This window comes from Pelmatolapia mariae, linkage group LG22 (assembly GCF_036321145.2).
Source record: "Pelmatolapia mariae isolate MD_Pm_ZW linkage group LG22, Pm_UMD_F_2, whole genome shotgun sequence".
NCBI lineage: Eukaryota > Metazoa > Chordata > Actinopteri > Cichliformes > Cichlidae > Pelmatolapia > Pelmatolapia mariae.
Genome location: NC_086245.2, coordinates 2,417,501 through 2,442,588, shown reverse-complemented (window position 1 = coordinate 2,442,588; position 25,088 = coordinate 2,417,501). Strand labels below are relative to the sequence as shown.

General features: G+C 40.0%; 1 gene segment (V, D, J or C); it reads right to left on the bottom strand.

The window, feature by feature from the left end:
* Nucleotides 1-8,807: 8,807 nt before the first annotated feature.
* The window catches only part of LOC134619887 (Ig kappa-b4 chain C region-like), a 21,155-nt gene continuing 4,874 nt past the window's right edge, over nt 8,808-25,088 (bottom strand). Inside the window, 2 exon segments of the C gene segment in view lie at nt 8,808-9,133; nt 10,879-10,986. Of these exon segments, the coding sequence occupies nt 8,808-9,133; nt 10,879-10,986 (434 nt within the window).

Here is a 25,088-nt window from a genome sequence, read left to right as displayed (position 1 = left end):
GCTGCGTGTGTTCATTAAAATCATCGTTTGACCAAGCTCTTCTGGACCATGGTTGTTTTTACACTCCTCCTTAATTTGGAACCTTTACTGTTTCCACAGATTGAGAAAGGTAATCTAGGACCTTTTACTAGGAGAAGCTAATTATATGTGGTTGGATTTTACCGTGACCAGTGAGGGAAGTCAGAAGCGGGTTTATACTATCATTCTGGGTGAAAAGGGGGTGTAGGAAGTAAAGGTAGGACAGCTCACAGACCGGCGTGGAGGTGAGGTGCTGTCTTAGAGCTTGACTTAGTTGTTTGATTTATTGGTTGTGCCATAATAATAAGGGAACATTGAAAATACACAACCCGTTGATGGGGACGGATAACATATATGGTTGGGCAACTGAAAGGTTTCATTTTGTTTAGTATGATTTCTTTTGTTAAATTCTTAGCTATTATTCTCACATGCAAGTAAACTTAATGGGATAAAGCAGGAATTATGTCGTCTTTCTTTAGGAAAGACGAAAAGGGGGAGGCTGTTACGGAATAAATATATATTCTTAGTGCTTATTTTCTGTTTATATTGTTTTATAGAGGCCAGTGTAGTAAAACGCCACTTTGAGTTATAATGTGTGGTAAAGGTCACAGAGTACTGTGTAAGACAGGAAACTCTGCAGAAGGAGACGCTTTGTGTGCAGAGCGGCAGAGAACCGGATGTAGACAGGAAGCGAAACTAGGCAGAGTGCAGCGCAGGAGTTGTTTTGATTGAAACTATGTGTGACGTATGACAGAACTATATTATACGCATTTGGCTTGTAATGCTTTGGATCTGCTCAGCATTTTGCCAGAGCACATCCCTTTCCGGAAAATAATGCTTGAATAAAAGAATAATTATTTTTGACCACACTGAGTCGGGGTCTTTCTCTGTCAGTAAAAGAATATCAAAGAACCGGATTTGATATCAATTACTTTTGAAAATAAGTAAGCAGTAAAGTAACAGGATTACTTTCTTGGAGAAGTAATCAGTAATTAGTAACTAATTACTTTTTTAAGTAACTTGACCAACACTGGTGGTATCTACAGAAATCTGGAGAAGCCCTTAAACTGCTGATTCATGATGCTACCTCTCATCAGTCTGGAGTTTCTGGTCGTTTCACTGGGAGTCAGTATGGACCTTACTTCACTCTGACCATCAGTGGAGTTCAGGTTGAAGATGCAGGAGTTTATCACTGTCAGCAGCTTCACAACTACCCACTCACACAGTGAAACAACACTATAAAAAACCTCCCTCAGCTGGAGAGGAACTGAGAAGAAGGAAATCGGAATCAACAGCTGCTCAGAGACATAAACTATTTCATCATTTAATAATAGTTTCAATTCTAACATTTGCAGTTAAAATATTTTACATATTTTTATTAAGCTTCTGATAAAATGAGACCAATGCAGACTGTTTTGAGAGCTATAGAAGTATAGATTTGTAGGGATTCAGGTTTAATATTTCAAATCCAGCCAGTATAACATATGAGTCAGTTTAATGAGCTAGACTCATTTTTATGCAGCATTTATAAATGTATGATACCCATTACATCCAAGCAGCGGTGTTCTTGGTGCTTCAAATCTCAGTGCTCTTCTGTCATTCTGACTTTCAAAGGCTGATTCATGTGATTATATAAATCTCAGTGTGAAGGTGCCTTTAGGTGATTGGTGGAGAATACAAAAGGCCACTTTGATTTTATTTTAGAACTACAGATTAGTTACCTAAGTGGAGATGGCATATAAGATGTCATGCCATTTCTGTGTGTGTGTGTGTGTAATAAAATACAGGAGAAATAACTGCATCGAGACTAAAAATAATGAAGAGGAAATAGCTAATATACCATTAACTTGTATTGTATGTTTTTTTAAATATATTACATGTGGGAATAACTATATAGTTAACCATCAAATTGTATAACAATCATTGTTATTTTGGTTTTGTTTATTAAATTTTTATATTTTAACGTGTATTTGTTACAGTCGAAAACTCAAAGAACATGTTTACTCATTAACGTTTATTCTTTTTAGAACAGACAGTAGACACAAAAGGATGAATGTAGAGGTATTTGTTATAATTTTTTGTAATTATGAGATGGAAATTTTTGTTATTGTTTTTTGTGTTTTTTTTAATATGAAAAGTAAAAGTAACAAAGAGACAAAGGATGATACGACACACAAGCAGAGATCAGTACCACAAGAAAAACTGCATCAAAGACTCAGTGATTGACATCAGGACTGGGGACACTGGTCTCTCCTCAGTGGCTCTGAGACCACAGTCTGGCAGCCCTGGGTGGCCTCACAGGTCACAGAGCCCACCTTCATCCAGTGGTCTGCAGGGAGCCTCAGGGTGCTGCTCCAGCTGTAGAGGCCGTCATTCTGCAGCACCACGGGGCTCCTGCTCTCCTCCCAGCTGATGCTGCCGCTGCCATCCACCTTCCAGGACAGACTCCAGTCTGAGGGGAAGCCCTTGTTGGCCAGACACATAAGTGGGACCTTCCCCTGTTTCAGCTCCTCACTGGACGGACCCAGTACCTTTAGGGCAGGGCGGGTATCACCTAGGAAACACCAATCAGTCCTGATGCTGCACAAACACGAGAACACCAGAATACACACACAGAGAGAGATAGTGGAGGCAGAGAGAGAGCTGGTGGAGGAGAGATTGAAAGAAATAGCAGGTCAGACTGACGAGGACAGAAGGACCATGACAGTCTGCATGGAAAATCTACACGGGTGTCGAACTCCAGGCCTCGAGGGCTGGTGTCCTGCAGGTTTTAGATCTCACCCTGGGTCAACACACCTGAATCAAATGATTAGTTCATATTGTTTAACAAGACAAAACTGCAAACTTGAACCAGTTTTTCTCACTCTTAACAAACTGAAGCCTTTCATTGAACTACAAAGTAAACACATTGGTACTGTCTTTCTGGTTGTTTTAAAGAACAAACAAACCCTCCCTAACAAAAAAAGGAACTTCAAGGGCCAAATTGCGTTGTATTTCTTCACGTTAGTAAACGGGCAGCAAGTTTGAGACCCCTGCTTTAAACCATCATCTGATGAAGAATTAAAGGTGATTTTGTGGTTGGTTCTACTCCACTTTTAAATGCACAGAATTGAAGGGTCCTTTGCACATCTCATTAAAAATGATAATAAAATCTTCTTTGTACCTGAAAAATGCATCACTGACAGAGAATTATTTAACGATTTATGATTAAATATTCAAGGATCTGTTTTCACAGTGATGAAAGGGCTCTATTCTGTTTATTTGTACTGAAAAACTAAACTTTTTCATTTCAGAAGCTGATAATTATGAAAGCCAAACTGTGCAAAGAACAAATACTTACATGTCCTTGATTCAGATGATTTCCATAGAGAGCCACTTTGCATCAGCAGCACCATGCTCCAGTGCTCTGGGAGAGTTTATAGTCCTGAGAGTTGAACACTGGATGACTGACAGCTGTCCTTCATCACAACAGAAGCCACAGAAATCCTCCTCATCAAAAACATGACTTTGATCTGCGTCCTCATCTGGACTCTCCTCTGCTGCTGCTTCACAGGTAAAGTCCAGAGAATCAAACTCCTCTCCTCTATCAACATCTGTCCCTCTGAAATGAAGCCCACAAAACCATGAAGCTGCTTTATGTTTTTGTCTCTGTATCCTCAGAGTCCAGAGGACAGATCACAGTGACTCAGCCTGGAGCAGTGAGCTCTGCTGTGGGAGGATCTGTGAACATCAAGTGTAGGACCAGTCAGGATGTTCATAACAACAACCATTTAGCCTGGTACCAACAGAAAGATGGAGGAGTTCCTAAACTGCTCATTTATGCTGCTAGCACTCGACAATCAGGGATTCCAGCTCGTTTTACAGGCAGTGGATCAAACTCTGACTTCACTCTGACCATCAGTGGAGTCCAGGCTGAAGATGCAGCAGTTTATTACTGTCAGAGTTTTCACTATCCTAACAATCAGGATGTGTTCACACAGTGAAAAACAGTCGTACAAAAACCTCCCTCAGTCAGACTGAACAGAAACTGAACTGACTGCTGCAGCTGGAAGATACTGCAGAGACTGATACAGTTCACTGAGGACACACACACACACACACACACACACACACACACACACACACACACACACACACACACACACACACACACACACACTTTATATCTCTTAAACAAATACCATCATTTTTTGCATAGCAAGGAAAAGTTGGAGAAAGTCTCGAGAAACAATCTCTCATCTTGCAAATTATTTCTCTGAAATGAAGCTGACAAAACCATGATGTGTACGATTATGATAAAGAAAGCTGAGCAGTGTATTGAAAAAAGCTTGGCTATGACCTTTGAGCTCATCTTGAAAATAGATCTGTGAAGGTTGTCAGTCATCCAGGTCCTCGTACTCTAAGGAGCCACCAAACCTACAAAATGTCTTGGGGGCAAGACATCATTCCCTCTCACCTACTCGAGGATGTTCTTGACAGTGTGGAAATAAGTATGCAGTCAGTTATTAATACTAGTCTTCTATCTGGGTGTGTTTCTGAATATTTTGAACATGCTGTAGTGGAGACTGATTTCTAAACTGGTCTTTATTTTAAAGATGAGAAAAAAAACATTTTTCAGCTTTCAGCTAGTGGAGTACAAATCCAATTGCAAAACCACTGTCTAAAATAACAAAACGATTCATACAATTTGTATTCATTTGTGTTCATGAGTTCATTAACAAAAAATGTCAGATTTTCCAGTCTGGTAACTCAGTCAGTGTAATGTACTGTAGTCCATGTTTAGCTCCTGTGATTTAAAGGAGATGGGAGCTGCTATGAAATCACAACAGAGGGATATTTTATGGAAGCAGAGAGTCTGTGCTCCTAACTTCTGTACATGTTCATGCATTAACTTGTTCATCAGACTACTGAGCAAATAATGATAATGATAATGCCATACTTGTATCTGTACTGAATTCTGATGTACTGAGTAGTTTTTTGGGAACGTTTAATAAATTACAAGATATTCAAAATGTTTCATTATCAAGAGTACCAGTGGCACTGCATACATACATTTTGAATCATAAAACATAAGCTTTAATATTTTTTTTTATAATATAAGATTTTTAGAATATAAGCTTTTCCTGACATAATGAAACAAAGATTAATAAAAATAAAATGAAAGAAGTCGCTAAATTTACTCTTTGGCTGAAAATGTGTTGTATCAACAATGCTGTTTACACTGTATTTTACTCTTTTAACTCAGGCGTGATGAGATATTTCAGTCATTTACATTTCACTATTTTTAAGCTAGTCTAAGGAGCCTTGAAAGAAAAGCATCTGGACTTCTTTAAGTTTCCTTGAAGACGTTTCACGTCTCATCCAAGAAACTTCAGTTCTAAGGGCAATTGATGGAGAGTCCCAAATTTTAGGCCCTATGGGAGTGTCCCCAAGAGGGTTATGGAGCCCCTACTGATCCACTACCTAATCCTGGTGTGAAAACAGGTGTAGGTCACAATCAGCCAAGGTTTCATGTGAACCCATTGTTAAACCTAGCCCCACCCTATCATGTCATTAACTGAGGTCAAAGGGCCAAAGATGTGAGTGGGCATTGAGGCATCTGGGAAGGATCTCAAAACTGGATTATAGATGGCAGACAGTTGGTGTCATAAACCACCGCCTCTGTTCAAAGATGGTCGCTCACAGTGGACATAAATGGCTTCTTTCACTCCTCTTTCAAACCACCTGTCTTCGCTGTCCAAAATGTGAACATTAGCATCCTCGAAAAAGTGACCTTTGTCCTTTAGATGCAGATGGACTGCTGAGTCTTGCCCCATGGTTATTTTATGTTGTGCCATGCATTTATGAAGTAGCTGTTTGGTCTCTCCAATGTAGAGGTCTGGGCATTCCTCGCTACATGAGCATACAATTATAATAATGGATTGCATTTATATAGCGCTTTTCAAGGCACCCAAAGCGCTTTACAATTCCAGTATTCATTCACTCTCACATTCACACACTGGTGGAGGCAAGATACTGTTTTAGCCACAGCTGCCCTGGGGCAGACTGACAGAAGCGAGGCTGCCATATCGCGCCATCGGCCCCTCTGGCCATCACCAGTAGGCAACGGGTGAAGTGTCTTGCCCAAGGACACAACAACCGAGACTGTCCGAGCCGGGGCTCAAACTGGCAACCTTCCGATTACAAGACGAACTGCCAACTCTTGAGCCACGATCGCCCACAGTTCAGGTTTGTGTCGTAGTGTTATCCTTACCACCCTCGTTTCTGTTTGTAGTTCACCCATTGTAAATAAAACGCTGACTCACATCAAGCCAGTTCCTGCATTTTGGATTCTTTTCTCCCACACACCACACGACTGCCGCCGCAGCCATGACACAATCTTTCTGTTGGAGATTATGTATCGGAATTTCAGGAGCGGGACCACGCCTCCAAACACGCTCCTTGCGGTTGTCATCTATATAGGTTTCTCCCCAGTTCTGCAAACTGTTCATTCTCGTTTACGTGCCCCACCCTCGCTCCCTCCTTGTTCTCAATTCTTTAACTTCTTCACTTCTATTTATTACATGGGGATCTGCCAGGCCCGGGAGCCGTCGCCAGTCCCCTTGGAGGTCTTCCCCAAACCGCAGCTCAATTCATGTCTAAGCATTCACCTTTACCTACTAAAACGCTGTCAAACCTAAAATGAGGACGTGGGCCCAGCTAGTGAAATGGAAAGTCCACAGTCAACAAGACAAAACATGAGTGACCAACTAACCCAACTATACCAACATGAACATACATAAAAAACAAAACCTATAAATTTTGTCTGATGTAAATTTTAAAGCTGGATTTGTCTCATTAATTCTTGCTTTTCATATTTCCAGCTTCATCACCAGAAATCTATTAGTGATGACATTCAGAGATGGATCCAGAGATGGACAGGACCGTGAGTTACTGTAATCCGATTACTTTTTTCAAATAATGAGTAAAGTAAGGGATTACTATTGCAAAAAAGTAATTAGATTACTGTTACTTTCCCATAAGCATGCTGCGTTACTGCGTTACTAAACTGTGATTTTGTTTGTTAAAGTCTCTCATGACAATGACATAAGCGTGTGCGATGTCCATGGCAGCAACAGACGTGTGCAGATCAGGAGTGCGGGAGAGAGTACGACCATGTAGCGTTTAAAGAGTGGAAGTAAAGACATTACTTTGAGTTTGATTCCGTAAAGTGACAAAACCATTAGCTTCCACTGTACACTCTGTGTGGGAAGAAAAGTTCTTTTTGCGAAAAAACCCCTAAACTTCTGAGCAAGCACCGAGCATGCTACCACAGAAATGTGACATTCACAGAGAAACCCCCGCATCCTCCCACTGACATGATCGCTGCAGCACCGGGCAAACCTCCACCAGTCCCACTCCTACTAAACAGGTGACAATAGATTCTCAGTGCCACTGAATCATTGATTTTATTTGCTGGAATATGCAGAAAGGTCAATTGCTTTATTACGTATTCAGGTTGGGTATCATGTTTTTCAAAAGTACTAAGTAATAAAGTAACCAATTGCTTTTGAAAATAAGTAATCAGTAAAAGTAACAGGATTGCTTTCTTGGAGAAGTAATCAGTAATTAGTAACTTTTTTTCTTCTTCAAGTAACTTGACCAACACTGGTGGTATCTACAGAAATCTGGAGAAGCCCTTAAACTGCTGATTCATGATGCTACCTCCTGTCAGTCTGGAGTTTCTGGTCTTTTCAGTGGGAGTCAGTTTGAAACTGACTTCACTCTGACCATCAGTGGAGTTCAGGTTGAAGATGCAGGAGTTTATCACTGTCAGCAGCTTCACAACTACCCACTCACACAGTGAAACAACACTATAAAAAACCTCCCTCAGCTGGAGAGGAACTGAGAAGAAGGAAATCGGAATCAACAGCTGCTCAGAGACATAAACTATTTCATCATTTAATAATAGTTTCAATTCTAACATTTGCAGTTAAAATATTTTACATATTTTTATTAAGCTTCTGATAAAATGAGACCAATGCAGACTGTTTTGAGAGCTATAGAAGTATAGATTTGTAGGGATTCAGGTTTAATATTTCAAATCCAGCCAGTATAACATATGAGTCAGTTTAATGAGCTAGACTCATTTTTATGCAGCATTTATAAATGTATGATACCCATTACATCCAAGCAGTGTGTGTTCTTGGTGCTTCAAATCTCAGTGCTCTTCTGTCATTCTGACTTTCAAAGGCTGATTCATGTGATTATATAAATCTCAGTGTGAAGGTGCCTTTAGGTGATTGGTGGAGAATATAAAAGGCTGCCATGATTTAATTGTAGAAATACAGATTAGTTACCTAAGTGGAGATGACATATAAGATGCCATGCTGTCTGTGTGTGTGAAATAAAATATGGGTGAAATAACTGCATCAAGACTAAAAATAAGCAAATATACATTACATATGGGATTAACTATATAGTCAATCTTTTCAAATTATATAACACTCATTGTTATTTTGGCTTTGTTTACTAAATTTTTATATTTTAAGGTGTATTTGTTAAAGTCGAGTACTCAAAGAACATGTTTACTCATTAACATTTATTCTTTTTAGAACAGACAGTAGACACAAAAGGATGAATGCAAAGGTATTTGTTATAATTTTTTTTAATTATGAAATGGAAAATTTTCTATTGTTTTCTTTTTATAATATGAAAAGTAAAAGTAACAAAGAGACAAAGGATGATACGACACACAAGCAGAGATCAGTACCACAAGAAAAACTGCATCAAAGACTCAGTGATTGACATCAGGACTGGGGACACTGGTCTCTCCTCAGTGGCTCTGAGACCACAGTCTGGCAGCCCTGGGTGGCCTCACAGGTCACAGAGCCCACCTTCATCCAGTGATCTGTAAGGAGCCTCAGGGTGCTGCTCCAGCTGTAGAGGCCGTCATTCTCCTGCACCACGGGGCTCCTGCTCTCCTCCCAGCTGAAGCTGCCACTGCCATCATCCTTCCAGGACAGACTCCAGTCTGAGGGGAAGCCCTTGTTGGCCAGACACATGAGCGTGGCCTTCCCCTTTTTCAGCTCCTCACTGGAGGGACCCAGCACCTTCAGGGCGGGGCGGGCATCACCTAGGAAACACCAATCAGCTTAGAGGACAGGAACCACAATTTGATTTTCTCTGTTAAGAAGTTTCTGTCAGGTGTTTTTTCTGCTCCACCAGTCATTCACTCACACATTGTTTCACTTCCCTTTAAGAAACCTCTCATGCATATCAGCACAGAGAGAATCATCACACAGTTTGACCTGAAATATCTTCAAACTACACTGGAAATAAAAGAAGCAGATGTGGAAACATTTACAGCAGAAGTTTGGCTTTAAAATGATGAGAAGTCTGAATTATAAATAACTGATGAAGTTAGTGGAAACAAAGACAGTCCCCCATGTCATTACAGCAAAATGTTCTTCGTTTAGATTTGACATTTTATTGACAAAGTCACACAACTGGAAAATAAATATGAAAAGGTCTTTGACACAATAAAAAGACCAATGAGATATATATATATATATATATACACACACACACACACACACACACACACACACACGTGTATATATATATATATATATATATATATATATATATAATCCCCGAGAACCTGGCATCCACATATGTGGACATCACATTTTGGGTTGTCTAGACCAAAATACTAAATTTTGCTCTACAAGGGCCTGATTTTCACTCACGAGGACAGTTTAAAACGAATTTCCTCATATGTGTCTCTCATTTTTCTAAGAAACAAAAATCAGGTAAAAAGAAAATCTGGTAATTCTTTGTTTTTACATTCATCGGGTTCCAATATGCCCAAATATCAAAGAGAAATTAAAAATGCATCCCATGGAAGAGTTCGGGTGTTAGGAGGTTAAATGTCCTATTTGTCACGGAAAAGAGGGACCCAAGCGCGGTTCTTCTTCACAAAAACACAGTGCGTTTATTTACAGTGAAACAGACAGGCAAGTCCAGCAATTCACTCAAAAGTGCAATATTCCAATCGTGCTCGTCCCTTGCTCCCAGTGCGTTCCGTGTTGTAACTCCCTTAGTGTGTGTGCTCCCCAACTCGCTTCTCCGCTCGCTCCTCCTGGAGGAAGAAGGAAAAACCACTGTTAGCCACACGCTAGCCGAATAACAAACTCACACTGCTCGCACGGACTATACCAGTTCGGAGTAATAATCCCACGTCGACTGTCCCCGCGAGTCCAGGTTAAATACCTCTTTCTAGCCGGGAGGGAAGATTACCAACAGCTGGTCAGGTAATCAGCTGCAGGTGGGCCGGCAACATCGAAGAGGGACTCCCAATGCCGACAGTCGCCAGGACACGCCTCTCCCACGGCGCGCACTTCCGTAGACAGCCCCGAGGACCGGGGAGAGAGAGAGGGAGAAGCAAACCCACACGCAAACACACACTACACATTCAACTGTGGACCGAACAGTAGACGACACAGCCCCTAAATAATAATAATAACAACAACAGTCCAAAACTGCTCACGGACCCCCGAGTCCTCCAGAGCCGGGTCCGTGACACTATTTTTGGTAAACAAAGAAAACTTTCATTGTTCAAATAACAGTTGATGTTGTGAAATTTCTGAAACTAATACCAGGATAAATAACTTTTTTCTTGTCTATAATAAAAGTTATTTCCATTTCAGTTTGACAGAAATGGAGATAAAAAACATATTGATGTTGCAGAGCTAATCTGAATTAGCTCTGTCAAAGAGGGCAAACATCTATCCTGAAACTATTTAAAATAAAAAAATACATTTCTAACAAGTAATAAAAAATTAATATTTATTAATAAACACAGTTTAATTAACTTACTTCCAACATCCAGTCTGGTTCCTCCACCAAAAGTCCACCACAGTGATACAAACTCATTGAGGCGCCGTACAAAACCCTCTGACTGTAGAGAGACACGGCTCTCTGACTCTGAAACAAACAAACTCAACAAAACAATTCACTGTTTGCACAGCAGCAATGACTCAGCTGATATGGTTCCTTCAAAAACCATCATACAAATATTAGTTTAAATATAGTTAGATCCTGTTAAGATTCATAAATTGAGGGGGATTCCAAAATAACGACCACTGATCCGGCCGGGTAAAGTTAGACGACATTTTAATGAATACACGCAGCGTGGAGCCAACACTGTACAGATTCAGTGTTGAACTCTCTTACAATAGTCAGAACAAAGACTTTATAGGGGTGAAACAGTACAGCCCCCCTTCTGTTGCCAGGCAGACACAATATCTCCTACATCACTCCAAAACCACAATGACTTTTAACATAGTTTAAAAAGAACATCGTCTCGTCTCCATCCAGGTGTCTTCCTGTTGTCCCCGGACGCTCGCTTATCTGTCTGGAACATCAGGCACACGTTCTGCACAAACTATCACATATGCACGCACAATTTTGCAGTCGCAAGCAAAACATGATTAACTTTTACCTATATAACTGAGTCTATCTACGATGTGTGTGTGTGTATGTGTCAGCCTCTGCTTGCACTTTGTTTCACCCTTCACTTCATCAGCTAAACCTTGTAACCTTTCCACCAGACAGAAGGCCAGCACGTACACAACTGAAACTATGTGTGTGTATGTGTGTCTCGTCCTTAAATGCTCTCTCATTTCTCCCGTTGCACTTCTGACCTCTCACCAAAAACCTAATTAGAACTTTATATGTAATATGTTGAGTAAATGTTTTAATCAAGAACCTCTACTAAAAGCTTAATCCAAAGATATAGATACATAAAAGATACTAAAGAATAACCTGATTGTTCATAACCTACTCAAAATACTTACACTCAGACTCTGCTTTCGGTTTCACTTTTGCAAAGCATACTCTGCACAAGCCTGTGTTTCCTATCAAGACCTTTTAGGCCCAAAGTTAGACCTTTTCTTCTATAAAATAATGTGGCCAGCGAATACGTATTCAGATTATAAATTTAAATCTCAATAATCCAAACATTTTTGGATGATGACACATTTTTACAATTTTACTTTGTACATCAACACAGTGGAATCTGACTTAAACAATTCAGACTTGACTGAAATCCAGACCTTCAAGGCCCATAAAACTCCTTATCCACGTTGAGTTTTGACAGTTCAGTTTTGTATCAGCTGTTTAGGAATCTCAACCATATTTAAACATTGTCCCACATTTTCAGAGGCACACAATTAATTGGACAAATCAAGATAATTGTTAATATAAAAACTGTTTTTAATATTTGGATGAAAATCCTCTGTAGACCATCACTACCTAATGCCTTGAATACATGGAGATCACCAAATGCTGTGTCCTTCTTTGAGATGCTCTACTAAGCCTTTACTGAAGCCATCTTCAATTTCAATTTCAATTTCTGCTTCAGTTTCAATTTCTGATTTGACCATTGAAGAATATCCTATTTCTTTGCCAGAGTAAGTCGTGGGTGGTTTTTACAGTTTTCTTTGAGCCATTATCCATTTGCACTGTGAAGGGTCGTCCAGTGATTGTGCAGCACTTGGTTGAATGTGAGCAGAGAGTAAAGATGTGTACACTTCATCCTGCTACCTGTATCAGCATTCACATCATCAATAAACACTAGTGGCCCAGCTACACTGGCAGCCGTACACGTCAGTGCCATAACTTTGGCTCCACCATCTTTGACAGGTGATGTGATTTGCTTCAGATCAGTTTTTCTCCTTTGTAATTTTCTCCTCCAATCATGCTGAAAAAACTTCATCTTGGAGCTGTTCCTGCTCTTTTAAATGTTTAACTGGCAAAGTCTAATCCAGTCTTCCAGTTCTTGAGGGTAACCAGTGGTTTGCAACCAGTAACAGTTTCCTTTCATGAACATGACTCTTGATCTCTTGACAGCAGACTTTGAGTATGATACAACTACCTGGGTTGGCTGTAGCTCAGAAGCATCTGTCCAATGTATCTGAGTCTGAATGTTTGTAAGTGTTATATAGAAAGCACTTACATAAGAAAATCATAGAAAAAAATTCTTGTATTTCTTTGTGGGTGAATGAGACAAGTTGTGTAAATTGTAGCCCAAAGTTCAGATAGAGCTCTGAGTGCTCAGATAGACTACAACACAAAAGCACTATAAAAGAACCAGTCCATGTCCCTCCCAAAGAGTGTTTTAGACTCATCAATGGGCTCCATAGTTTGTACATCAGGAGAAGACTTAACGTCGACCCCACCCCAGAAACTTTTTTTCTCAAAACATGTTGGCCAATTGAAATGACACCTATGAATTTATATTGTGATGACTGCTTATGTAATCCTGTTAGAGTTAGTGTGAAAAAACACAAACAAAGGGATGAACTGAAAAAAAGGAGCTTTATTTGCTAAAACACAAAACTCTGAAAATAGGAACAAGGAGTAAAGTGGGTGTAGTGTGGGCCTCAAGGAAACACGGTTACAAGCAGACATAAACTGAGAATTTAAATCAGGATAACGAGGGGATGGGCAACAGTTGGGAACACAGGACGAACAAATGAGACATAACGAGATGAGGGGGAAGCAAAACTATACACAATACACGTGAGACAAGGACTACCAAAATAAAACAGGAAACACAACATAGAGACAGAGAGCGAGGGACAGCGAGAGGGGGTAACATGACGGGCTGGAGAGAAGACACAGACGAGACCAAGAGAACCAGGACACGAAAGGGAACAGACTAAATAAATAGAAATATAAACAATTAAAGTAGGAAGCACAAATCAAGACTAAGAAACAAAATCACGACAATAATAAATAACCAAGGTCCAAAAAACACAAAAACACTGGGTCAAAGACACAGGACCATGACACTCCTGAATAGTGGCGCTTGACAAGACCATCAAAGACAGGTGTGTGATTGCCAGCAGGTGTGTGCAGCCCAGAAGTGGAAACTCTTCTCAAAGTTCTGATGCTGCACAAAGACGAGAACACCAGAATACACACACACACAGAGAGATAGTGGAGGCAGAGAGAGAGCTGGTGGAGGAGAGAATGGCAGAAATAGCAGGTCAGACTGACGAGGACAGAAGTACCATGACAGTCTGCATGGAAAATCTTACACCTTCAACTTCAAAGTAGTCAAAAAACACCAACCAAACAAGAAAACACCACAAATATTTCTGAAAATGTAGTGGGGTTTTTTTTATTATTTTTTTTTATGTCAAATATTGTTTAACAAGACAAAACTGCAAACGTGAACGCAGTTTTTCTCACTCTTAACAAACTGAAGCCTTTCATTGAACTACAAAGTAAACACATTGGTACTGTCTTTCTGGTTGTTTTAAAGAACAAACAAACCCTCCCTAACAAAAAAAGGAACTTCAAGGGCCAAATTGCGTTGTATTTCTTCACGTTAGTAAACGGGCAGCAAGTTTGAGACCCCTGCTTTAAACCATCATCTGATGAAGAATTAAAGGTGATTTTGTGGTTGGTTCTACTCCACTTTTAAATGCACAGAATTGAAGGGTCCTTTGCACATCTCATTAAAAATGATAATAAAATCTTCTTTGTACCTGAAAAATGCATCACTGACAGAGAATTATTTAACGATTTATGATTAAATATTCAAGGATCTGTTTTCACAGTGATGAAAGGGCTCTATTCTGTTTATTTGTACTGAAAAACTAAACTTTTTCATTTCAGAAGCTGATAATTATGAAAGCAAAACTGTGCAAAGAACAAATACTTACATGTCCTTGATTCAGATGATTTCCATAGAGAGCCACTTTGCATCAGCAGCACCATGCTCCAGTGCTCTGGGAGAGTTTATAGTCCTGAGAGTTGAACACTGGATGACTGACAGCTGTCCTTCATCACAACAGAAGCCACAGAAATCCTCCTCATCAAAAACATGACTTTGATCTGCGTCCTCATCTGGACTCTCCTCTGCTGCTGCTTCACAGGTAAAGTCCAGAGAATCAAACTCCTCTCCTCTATCAACATCTGTCCCTCTGAAATGAAGCCCACAAAACCATGAAGCTGCTTTATGTTTTTGTCTCTGTATCCTCAGAGTCCAGAGGACAATACACAGTGACTCAGCCTGGAGCAGTGAGCTCTGCTGTGGGAGGATCTGTGAGCATCAAGTGTAGGACCAGTCAGGATGTTCATAACAACAACCATTTAGCCTGGTACCAACAGAAAGATGGAGGCGTTCCTAAACTGCTCATTTACCATGCTAGCACTCGACAATCAGGGATTCCAGCTCGTTTTACAGGCAGTGGATCAAACTCTGACTTCACTCTGACCATCAGTGGAGTCCAGGCTGAAGATGCAGCAGTTTATTACTGTGTAGGTCAGCACTATCCTAACAGTCAGTGGGTGTTCACACAGTGAAAAACAGTCGTACAAAAACTTCCCTCAGTCAGACTGAACAGAAACTGAACTGACTGCTGCAGCTGGAAGATACTGCAGAGACTGATACAGTTCACTGAGGACACACACACACACACACACACACACACACACACACACACACGTAAATAAAACCATTCAGCACAACTTTGTGTCCCACTGCTAGTGTTGGGAAGGTTACTTTTAAAATGTATTCCACTACAGATTACAGATTACATGCCCCAAAATGTATTTTGTAACGTATTCCGTTACGTTACTCAATGAGAGTAACATATTCTGAATACTTTGGATTACTTAATATATTATCATGCTTTTTACAACTACATGAATGTACTATTGCTGTGTGATTTAGTAACGGGTATGGCAGTCCATTCTCCCTGCAGCATGGACTACACTGCCCATGAGGCTACATTCTTAAGGGCCAATGCCTGTAACACTCTGCCTATTGCCTTCATATCAAATACGTTTTTGAATAATACTTCTTAAAAATATTTCTTTACGTCATTATGCGGGCCGCAAGTAGGGGTGACATGGGCTGCGAGATTGAGACACAGGCATGGCTGATGCCCTCAGGCGTCGGTGGTTCCTTGTGTCCGGGGCTGGGCGCTCGGGTATGTTCTGGCTCACTCCCCGTGGCTGCTTGGCTGGGCCTGGCGCCCGTGGCGCGGTCGGGCCTCTTCTGGGGGGTGGGGGGGCACTCTGGTCCTGCTGCTCGGTTTACTTGATAAGGACTGAGTGTGTGGATGTTTCAGTGGCGCTTTCATGCTGCCGTCGTCTCGCAGAAAGACTCACTTTGGAGTTTTGTGTTTGGAGTAATCAGCAGAGATCGGTTCAAGCTTCTCCTGTTTACCGAAGTGGAGGAGGAGGAAACTCTTATAGCAGATACACCAGGGATGACAGCCGTCATCTTTGTTAAATCAAGTCACTGAATCAAGTTTTGCTCAAGCCGGGCTCCACCACAAGCTAACGAGGCTAGCTGCCAGACCACGCTGGGCTCCACCAACAGCACAGAGGCTAGCTGCCAGGCTACGCCGGGCTCCACCACCAGCTAACGAGGCGAACTGCCAGACCACGCCAGGCCACGCCACCAGCTAACGAGGTGAGCTGTCAGGCCACACCTGGCTCCACCACCAGCAAACGAGGCTAGCTGCCAGGCCACGCCGGGTAACAACATTAGCCAGCAAGGCTAGCTGGCAGGCCGAGCCTTGCTCCACCAACAGCCAGCGAGGTTAATTGCCAGGACAGGCCGGGTTTCGGCAACCCCCAAGGGTGCTTCGCAACCAGCGGGCCTTAACGCCGATAAGATGCCGCCTAAGAGGAGCAACGTTGATGAGGAGGAACTGGAGGACATAAAGAAATCCTTAAACTTTATGTCAGAAGAAATAACAACAATTTCAAAACAACAAAAACTGATACTTAATTTAATGGATGATATTAAAGAACTAAGAAGGCAGAGCGAGGAAAAGGACAAGAAGATTGCTATGCTGGAAGGACGGATGTCAGATCTGGAACAATATTCAAGAGTAAATGATGTGATAGTGACAGGACTGGAAACCAAGCATCAGACATATGCACGGGTAGCAGCATCAGAGAGAGGGGAGCCACCCGAGCAAGAGCTACGCTCTTTGGAAGAGCAGGTAATGGCCTTCTTCAAAAGCAAAGGACAGTAAAAATATTGAGGGATGCCATCCTCTTCCGAGGAAAAACAAAAATCAAATACCTTCCATTATCATTTGTTTTGTTAATAGAAAACAGAAAAAAGAACTGCTCAAGCAAGGAAGAAAGCTAAAAGGTACAAATGTTTATTTAAATGAACACCTAATCAAGAAAAATCCAGACATTGCAAGACAAGCAAGAATATTAAGAAAACAGAAGAAAATACAGTCAACTTGGATGTCAGACTGTAAAATATTCATTAAGTTAAATGGAACACCAGAGCAGGCTAAGGTTCTAGTCATCAAAGAGATGACGGAACTAGAAAAATATAACTGATAAATCAGACTGCAAAGCAGTGCTAAATACGATGGGACCATCCAAGTGCACAACCAACGCAGATGTCTGACAATTTTCAACTAACAACTCATATAGATATTGAAAATAAGACATTGGTGTATGACAGCAACATAGATCCTGATTTCTTTAACAATAAGACAAAGGAATGCAATTATTATACAAATGAGCAACTTAAAAAGGAAATCAAGGTAGAACAGGATATAACAATGGTTCACTTTAATAGTCGAAGCTTATATGCAAACTTTCAATCCATCAAAGACTACATAACACAGTTTGAACAGCCATTCAAGGTGATAACCATATCGGAGACCTGGATAACTCCTGGAAAAGAAGAAGACTTTAAAATAAATGGATATGAATTCCTTCATGTAGACAGGATCAACAAGAAAGGAGGTGGGGTTGCACTTTACATTGATAAAAACCTAAAGTACGAAAGAATGGGAAGAATGACGACTGTTATTGATGGAGTGATGGAATGTTATAGTGGAAATAAGTATGGAAAAAAGGAAAAACCTAATTGTCAGTTGTATATATAGAACACCAGGATATAAGATTGAGATATTTAAGGATAATATGGAGGACTTATTTACGAATATAAATCAGAAAAGAATGTTTATTTGTGGGGACTTTACAAGGGCATAGATTTGGTGATTCAACCACCGAACCCTGCCCTCTTTCTCTTTTTTTTTTTTCCTTTTTGTCTTTGCTTCTTGATTAAAAAAAAGGAGAAATATACTTGCCTACATATGTTATTCTACAGGCTTTTAAACCATTTAAAATGACAATTCATAGTTTTATATGTGAATTATATAATGTTAAATTACTATTAAACAAATGACTGACTAAGTATTTTAGACTTTAGTTTACTTCAGCCATATTCCATATAAATCAGGTATCATACAAAAATAAAAATAGCTTCAAATAGAGTCATGACAATAAAAGAATATGACTTTAAGGACTTAACAACATTACTTCAGTTATAGTACACCAACATCTCTGATACATTAACACTAAGGGAACACTGAATGACCTGGTGGTTTATGTCCATCTAAGATTACCACAAAGTAAAAGATCTCTCAGCAAAATTATGCAACATTTTAGGCACTATTACCCCGATCAAGTCAGTGAGCTGGGATTTTTTATTCTAAACATGAACTACTGATACAGCAACAGACATGGACTACTGGTGCCCCACACAACAACTCAATGTCCACTATGTGAAGGAGCCAAACACATGCCTGCTCCTCTCATTAACTGAGATAAACTGCTGACATATTTGTTTTACATCTATACTGTCCAGTCTCTCCTGGTGGACATGGTACAGCCTCTGTAAACTAATATCCTGGCTTGCTCGAGGCTGCCGTTTTCTCTGACAGTTTCAATCAAAATTAGAAATGCTGCTCTGAGGCTGAGAGAACGAATAGTGCTGCCTGTTGTGCAGTTAGTTTCCAAAACACGTTATTCATGGTTACATACAATTTTAGACTGATGTGGGCAAAAGCAGCATGGGTTTATTTCCACTGATAACAAGACCGACCAGAATAACATCTCATTGTGCAACTCTATTAGATAACATATTGTAACGATGGTTAAATGTTATGTTACAGTCAGGTTGGTTATCTCTGCACGCTGTTGTTTCTTTAAGATACATGTTTGGTTGTGCTGCAGGAAAAAGGGGAGCTAATGTGTGCAGGAAGGGGAGGGGGGTCCTGGTTGTGTGTGACTGTGCGGGGCTGAAGTGAGGTGTTGCATGAGAGCTCTCTCCCCGGAGTTAATGGCCCGTTTGCCTATGTCACAGAATAAACGGACAAACTGAGACTAAAACGTCTGGTTCTTGAGCTTGTTACAATATTTACAAATATAATAGAAGGAAATATAAAAAGTGGGCTGTTAATCAATGATATAAGTGACCATTTACCAGTCTTTGCATCTTGCCATTATAAAGTGAACAACGATGGACACAAGATTATTTACAAAAGAATAAGAACAGAGAAGACATTAAACTGTCTTAGAAATGAACTTTTAAAGAAAGATTGGAATATTGTATATGAACAAACAGAAGTTAATAAAGTTTATGAAGGATTTTTAAGAACATTTAACACATTACTTGATAAAAACTGCCCAGTAATTGAAATCAACAGGAAACACAACTATGCAGGAAGACCATGGATGACTAAAGGACTACAAAATGCCAGCAAAAAAAAAGAATACCCTATATCGAGAATTTATAAAAAAGAGAACAATAGAAACTGAAAGGAAGTATAAAACTTACAAAAATAAATTAACTAATATAATGAGATCCTGTAAAAGAGAGTATTACATTAAAAGGTTAGAACACAATAAAGATAACACAAGAGATATATGGAATGTATTAAACAGTATAATCAAAAATGAATCAAGGAATAATGATTACCCTGGGTACTTTATAGAAGGGACAAGAAGTATTAATAACATGGAAGAGATAGTAAATGGCTTTAATAATTTCTTCGTAAACATAGGGCCAAAACTGGCAGAAGAAATAAAGGTGGATGGAATAGAAAGGGACACTGGTGAAAATATTGAAAGGAATAGAAGCTCAATGTTTTTAAGAGCAGTGGAAGAGAAAGAGATTTATGACATAGTTAGAGGACTTAAGAACAAAACCAGTACAGATTGGAATGATATAGATATGGTAACAGTAAAGACAGTTATTGATGGTATTGTAAAACCATTAAAATATATATTCAACTTGTCGTTTCAAAAAGGGTTTTTTCCACAAAAAATGAAAGTTGCTAAAGTTATTCCCATTTACAAAACCGGTGAAAGGCATCATTTTACAAACTATAGACCAGTGTCAATTGTTAGAGTGGATTGTTAAATGTTTGTCATTTTTATGCTTGCCAACTTTGATGAAAGGGATTCCACTGTCCTTCCCCCCAGATTCTCGGGGTTCTGGGTGGGGGGCTGTAAGGTTTTATTGCAGATACATCCTATCTGGAGGATCTACTTCTTTTGATCTAAGCTTCCTGAGTTTATGACCCTTTGATCAGCAGCACACACACACACACACACACACACACACACACACACACACACACATTCCTACTTACATATAGAAGTTCACACATATACATACAATGCGGGGGGCGTTGCTTTGCTGTGTTTTGTGTGAACTGTCTCTCAATAAAAGCCAGCGAGAGGAGGCCATCATGGGGGTCATTGTCGTGCTGGACACAGATGAGAGGCCTCCCTTGCGCAAGTAATCGATCGAACACTGTTGCCTTGTTTTTCTTTCATGGGAATAAGTCCTGGATACAGCGGGGTCTGAGTTAAGACCCAACATCAATACTCTCCCAGTTCTCTAAGATCCTGGAAAAACTTTTCATAAAAAGATTTGACAGTTTTGTGGAAAAATATGAATTACTGACAGATAGTCAGTATGGGTTCAGAAGCAACAGATCAACAGCTTTGGCATTGATAGATTTAATGGAAAAGATAACGGAATGTATGGATAATAAGAGGTTTGTGCTCGGTGTTTTCTTAGATCTAAAGAAGGCGTTTGATACTGTTAATCATCAAATTCTATTAAAAAAACTGGAAAGGTACGGGTTTAGGGGAGTGGTTTTGGATTGGTTAAAAAGCTATGTAGGAAATAGGCAACAATATGTGCAAATAAATGAATATAAATCTAATTTGATGGATATAGCTTGTGGAGTACCCCAAGGTTCAGTACTGGGTCCAAAAATGTTTATTATGTACTTAAATGATATCTGCAGAGTATCGCAGATTTTAAAGTTTGTAATATTTGCAGATGACACAAATATACTGTGTTCAGGTGTGGAATTGCCACAGGTTTTGGAGATGATCACACAGGAATTAACAATATTAAAGAAGTGGTTTGATATAAATAAATTATCATTGAATCTAGATAAAACCAAATTTATGTTTTTTGGAAACCAAAAGAAAAACATCAAAATAGAATTATGTGTTGACAATGTATATTTAGAAAGAGTAAATGAAATAAAATTTCTTGGTGTGATCATTGACCACAAGCTCTGTTGGAAGCCACACATTACTTATGTTCGGGGGAAATTGGCACGGGGCATTGCCGTCCTGGGCAAAGCAAAGCATATGTTGGATCAGAAAGCACTGCACATATTATACTGTGCTTTACTACTGCCATATATGAGCTACTGTGTAGAGGTCTGGGGAAACACATACAAAAGTAACACACAAACATTAACTATAATACAGAAAAGGGCCATTAGATTAATAAATAATGTGGGGTACAGGGACCATACAAATGCACTCTTTGTCAAAATGAAAGCTATTAAATTCCAAGACTTGGTGAAGCTTAAAACAGCGCAAATAATGTATAAAGTAAGAAATAAATTGCTTCCAAAAGAAATCTGTAAATTGTTCATAGAAAGAGAAGGTGGGTATAACTTAAGAGGGAAATGGAATTTAAAAATACAAAGTGCTAGAACAACTTTAAGAACTATGTCTATCTCAATTGCAGGAGTTAAATTATGGAACAGTCTAACAGAAGAAATAAAAGAAAGTAAAAACATAAACCAGTTTAAAATAAAATATAAAAACCTAATTTTAAATAAGTATAAGAATGAAGAAAACAGGGTTAACCCAGGACGGTAATGTTGCTGGTAATGGTGTTGTGGTTCTTTTTGGGGGGTTTTTTGTTTTTTTGGTTTGTTTGTTTTTCCATAACTTGTGAATCTGCAAATATACACATTCTGTATTTTTCATATGAAAGAAACTATACTGTGGTGGGGCTTGCTTATTTCTTGTTTTTGATTTATGTACGTTTTGTTTTGTTTTGCTTTACTTTTGTTTCATATGTTGTTTGTTTAATTTAAGACTAAAAGAAAATTAAATGAATGAGAGGTAAAACTTGAGGGGGTAGGGAAAAATAAGTAAATACTTCTACCTACTCCTTTTCAAACAAATAATGAAATGATATTTTGTAATGATTGTGAAGGCACATGTTTGAAATGTTTGAAATAAAAATGAACTGAACTGAACTGAACTGAACTCTGGCACAGCTGGCAGCTGGCAGAGGCCGTGGGCACGCCACTGCAGTTCCCTCTGGCTTCTGCTCCGTGGCTGCTGGGTGACCCCTCGTCTGGGGCTCTCCTCATCTCTTCCCAGGAGGGTGGCACAGATGCCTCTCCGGTGGTCCTTTTGGGCTCTCACACTCTGAGGGCCTCTGGATGTCTGGGGCCTGGATCTCCTCCATGCCTGCTTCATGCCCTGGGGGACGGGGCTATGACTCCCCACACTCCCTAGCAGATCGTTACATGGAGAAACCTTTTGAATACATGCGTGCTGATCCACACAGGTGTACACACTGGTGTTCACTGTTCACAGACACAAAGTACACTTTTCTTGGCTGCTACCTCAAAGCACATTGTGCGCTGTCGGTCCTGCGTGCTGTACAACGACATTCAATATTTAGTATTTACTGTTATTTACACTTAGCTAGACTAATGTAATGGTGTTGTGTTTATTATATTGCTCTCTTTTCTTGCTTGTTTTCTCTTTTCTTTTTCCCTCTGAACAGGTGATCTGGGAGATTTTTTTTATTTTTGTGCCCTTTCTTACTGTCCCTCTAGTCCTCCGTTTTTCTTTTTCTTCATCTTTCTTTCTCTCTTTCCTATCCCCCAGTTATGTCTGTCTGGTCTGTAACAACTAATAATAAAATAAAATAAATAACAATAACAAAGGTCGATCAAATGGATCGATATGGCAGGGCCATGATGATCCACTTGGTAAAGTAAATCCATTGGGCATCTTTCTTGGCCTTCAGACATTAATTCTGACGGCTAAAGAACCAAATGGGACAGGCAAAAAAAGAACAACAACAAAAAAAAGGATATGTCTTTCAAAATGAGAAATTCAACACTGCGGAAATGCCCAATAAAAAAAATAACCATGTGAGGATGTATCTTAAGACACAAGAAAATAAAAATAAAAATAATAAAGTATATTTCCAACCAGTAATCTGATAAATTGATTCACCGCCTGATCAAGAAAATGCAAATTCACAGGAGCCTGGAGGCTGCTGCAAGAGGACCCAAAAGCAGATTCAAGCATGGGAGGCAACAATAAAGTTTCAACTAGTTTATTTACTTAAACACAGGAGTTACTGGCAACACGAATGAGGGATTCTTGGCAAGAAGGCAAGCGAGTCAGAACTGTGGGAAGAGGGAGAGTGTGATTAGCGAAGCTCGACTGGAGAGGTGAAGAATATTGGAAAGGTATTCTTACTTGGCAGGTGGAGGGTAAAACACCTCTAGGGGAGGTGGATGGCCAGTTGAGCTCCGAGAGTGGTGAGTGAGTGGGATGATTCCAACCTTGTTTTGCAGTGATCCACAAGAGACGGTAGCAGGAGGAGAGGCAGGTGGAGGTGGTGAATAATGCTAATCTGAGCAGTTAAGTGTGTGTCCAGAAAAACCAAAGCTGCAGGAAGTGGAATGATGGTGAGATGTGGCAACTAGAAGCACAGAAAACATAAGGTAAGTACAAGAATTTAACAGGAGCATGAACCTGTTACCATCATGAGGTTAGTTGACGAACTGGCAGGGGAGAGATGAGGACAATGATCATAAATATGTTCTGCTGATTACTTGTGGATCACGAACAGGTGAGCTGAGCAAGCGGCATGATGAGGGCTGAGCACAGGGCGGATACCACAAAAATATTAATCTTTTTGAAATATTTTACAGAGAATATTGTGGAAAACCTGACTGATTAATTGATAAACAGCATCAACTATTTGATCCAGGTCCCTGTGTGAGTCAGTCAGTTCATTTCCATAGAGAGGCACTTTGCATCAGCAGCACCGTGCTCCAGTGCTCTGGGAGAGTTTATAGTCCTGAGAGTTGAACACTGGATGACTGACAGCTGTCCTTCATCACAACAGAAGCCACAGAAATCCTCCTCATCAAAAACATGACTTTGATCTGCGTCCTCATCTGGACTCTCCTCTGCTGCTGCTTCACAGGTAAAGTCCAGAGAATCAAACTCCTCTCCTCTATCAACATCTGTCCCTCTGAAATGAAGCCCACAAAACCATGAAGCTGCTTTATGTTTTTGTCTCTGTATCCTCAGAGTCCAGAGGACAGATCACAGTGACTCAGCCTGGAGCAGTGAGCTCTGCTGTGGGAGGATCTGTGAACATCAAGTGCAGGACCAATCAGAATGTTAATAGTAATCGTTTATCCTGGTACCAACAGAAAGATGGAGGAGTTCCTAAACTGCTCATTTATGCTGCTAGCACTCGAGTATCAGGGATTCCAGCTCGTTTTACAGGCAGTGGATCAAACTCTGACTTCACTCTGACCATCAGTGGAGTCCAGGCTGAAGATGCAGCAGTTTATTACTGTCAGAGTCTTCACTATCCTAACAGTCAGTGGGTGTTCACACAGTGAAAAACAGTCGTACAAAAACCTCTCTCAGTCAGACTGAACAGAAACTGAAGTGACTGCTGCAGCTGGAAGATACTGCAGAGACTGATACAGTTCACTGAGGACACACACACACACACACACACACACACACACACACAGAGTGATAGAGTGAAAATGTTATTGTTGCTAAAGGAAAAAAAAAGTTGGAAATATAACTTTTTTTAATCCCAGTTGATCAAAAATATTATCAGAACAAATCATTTATGACCTTTG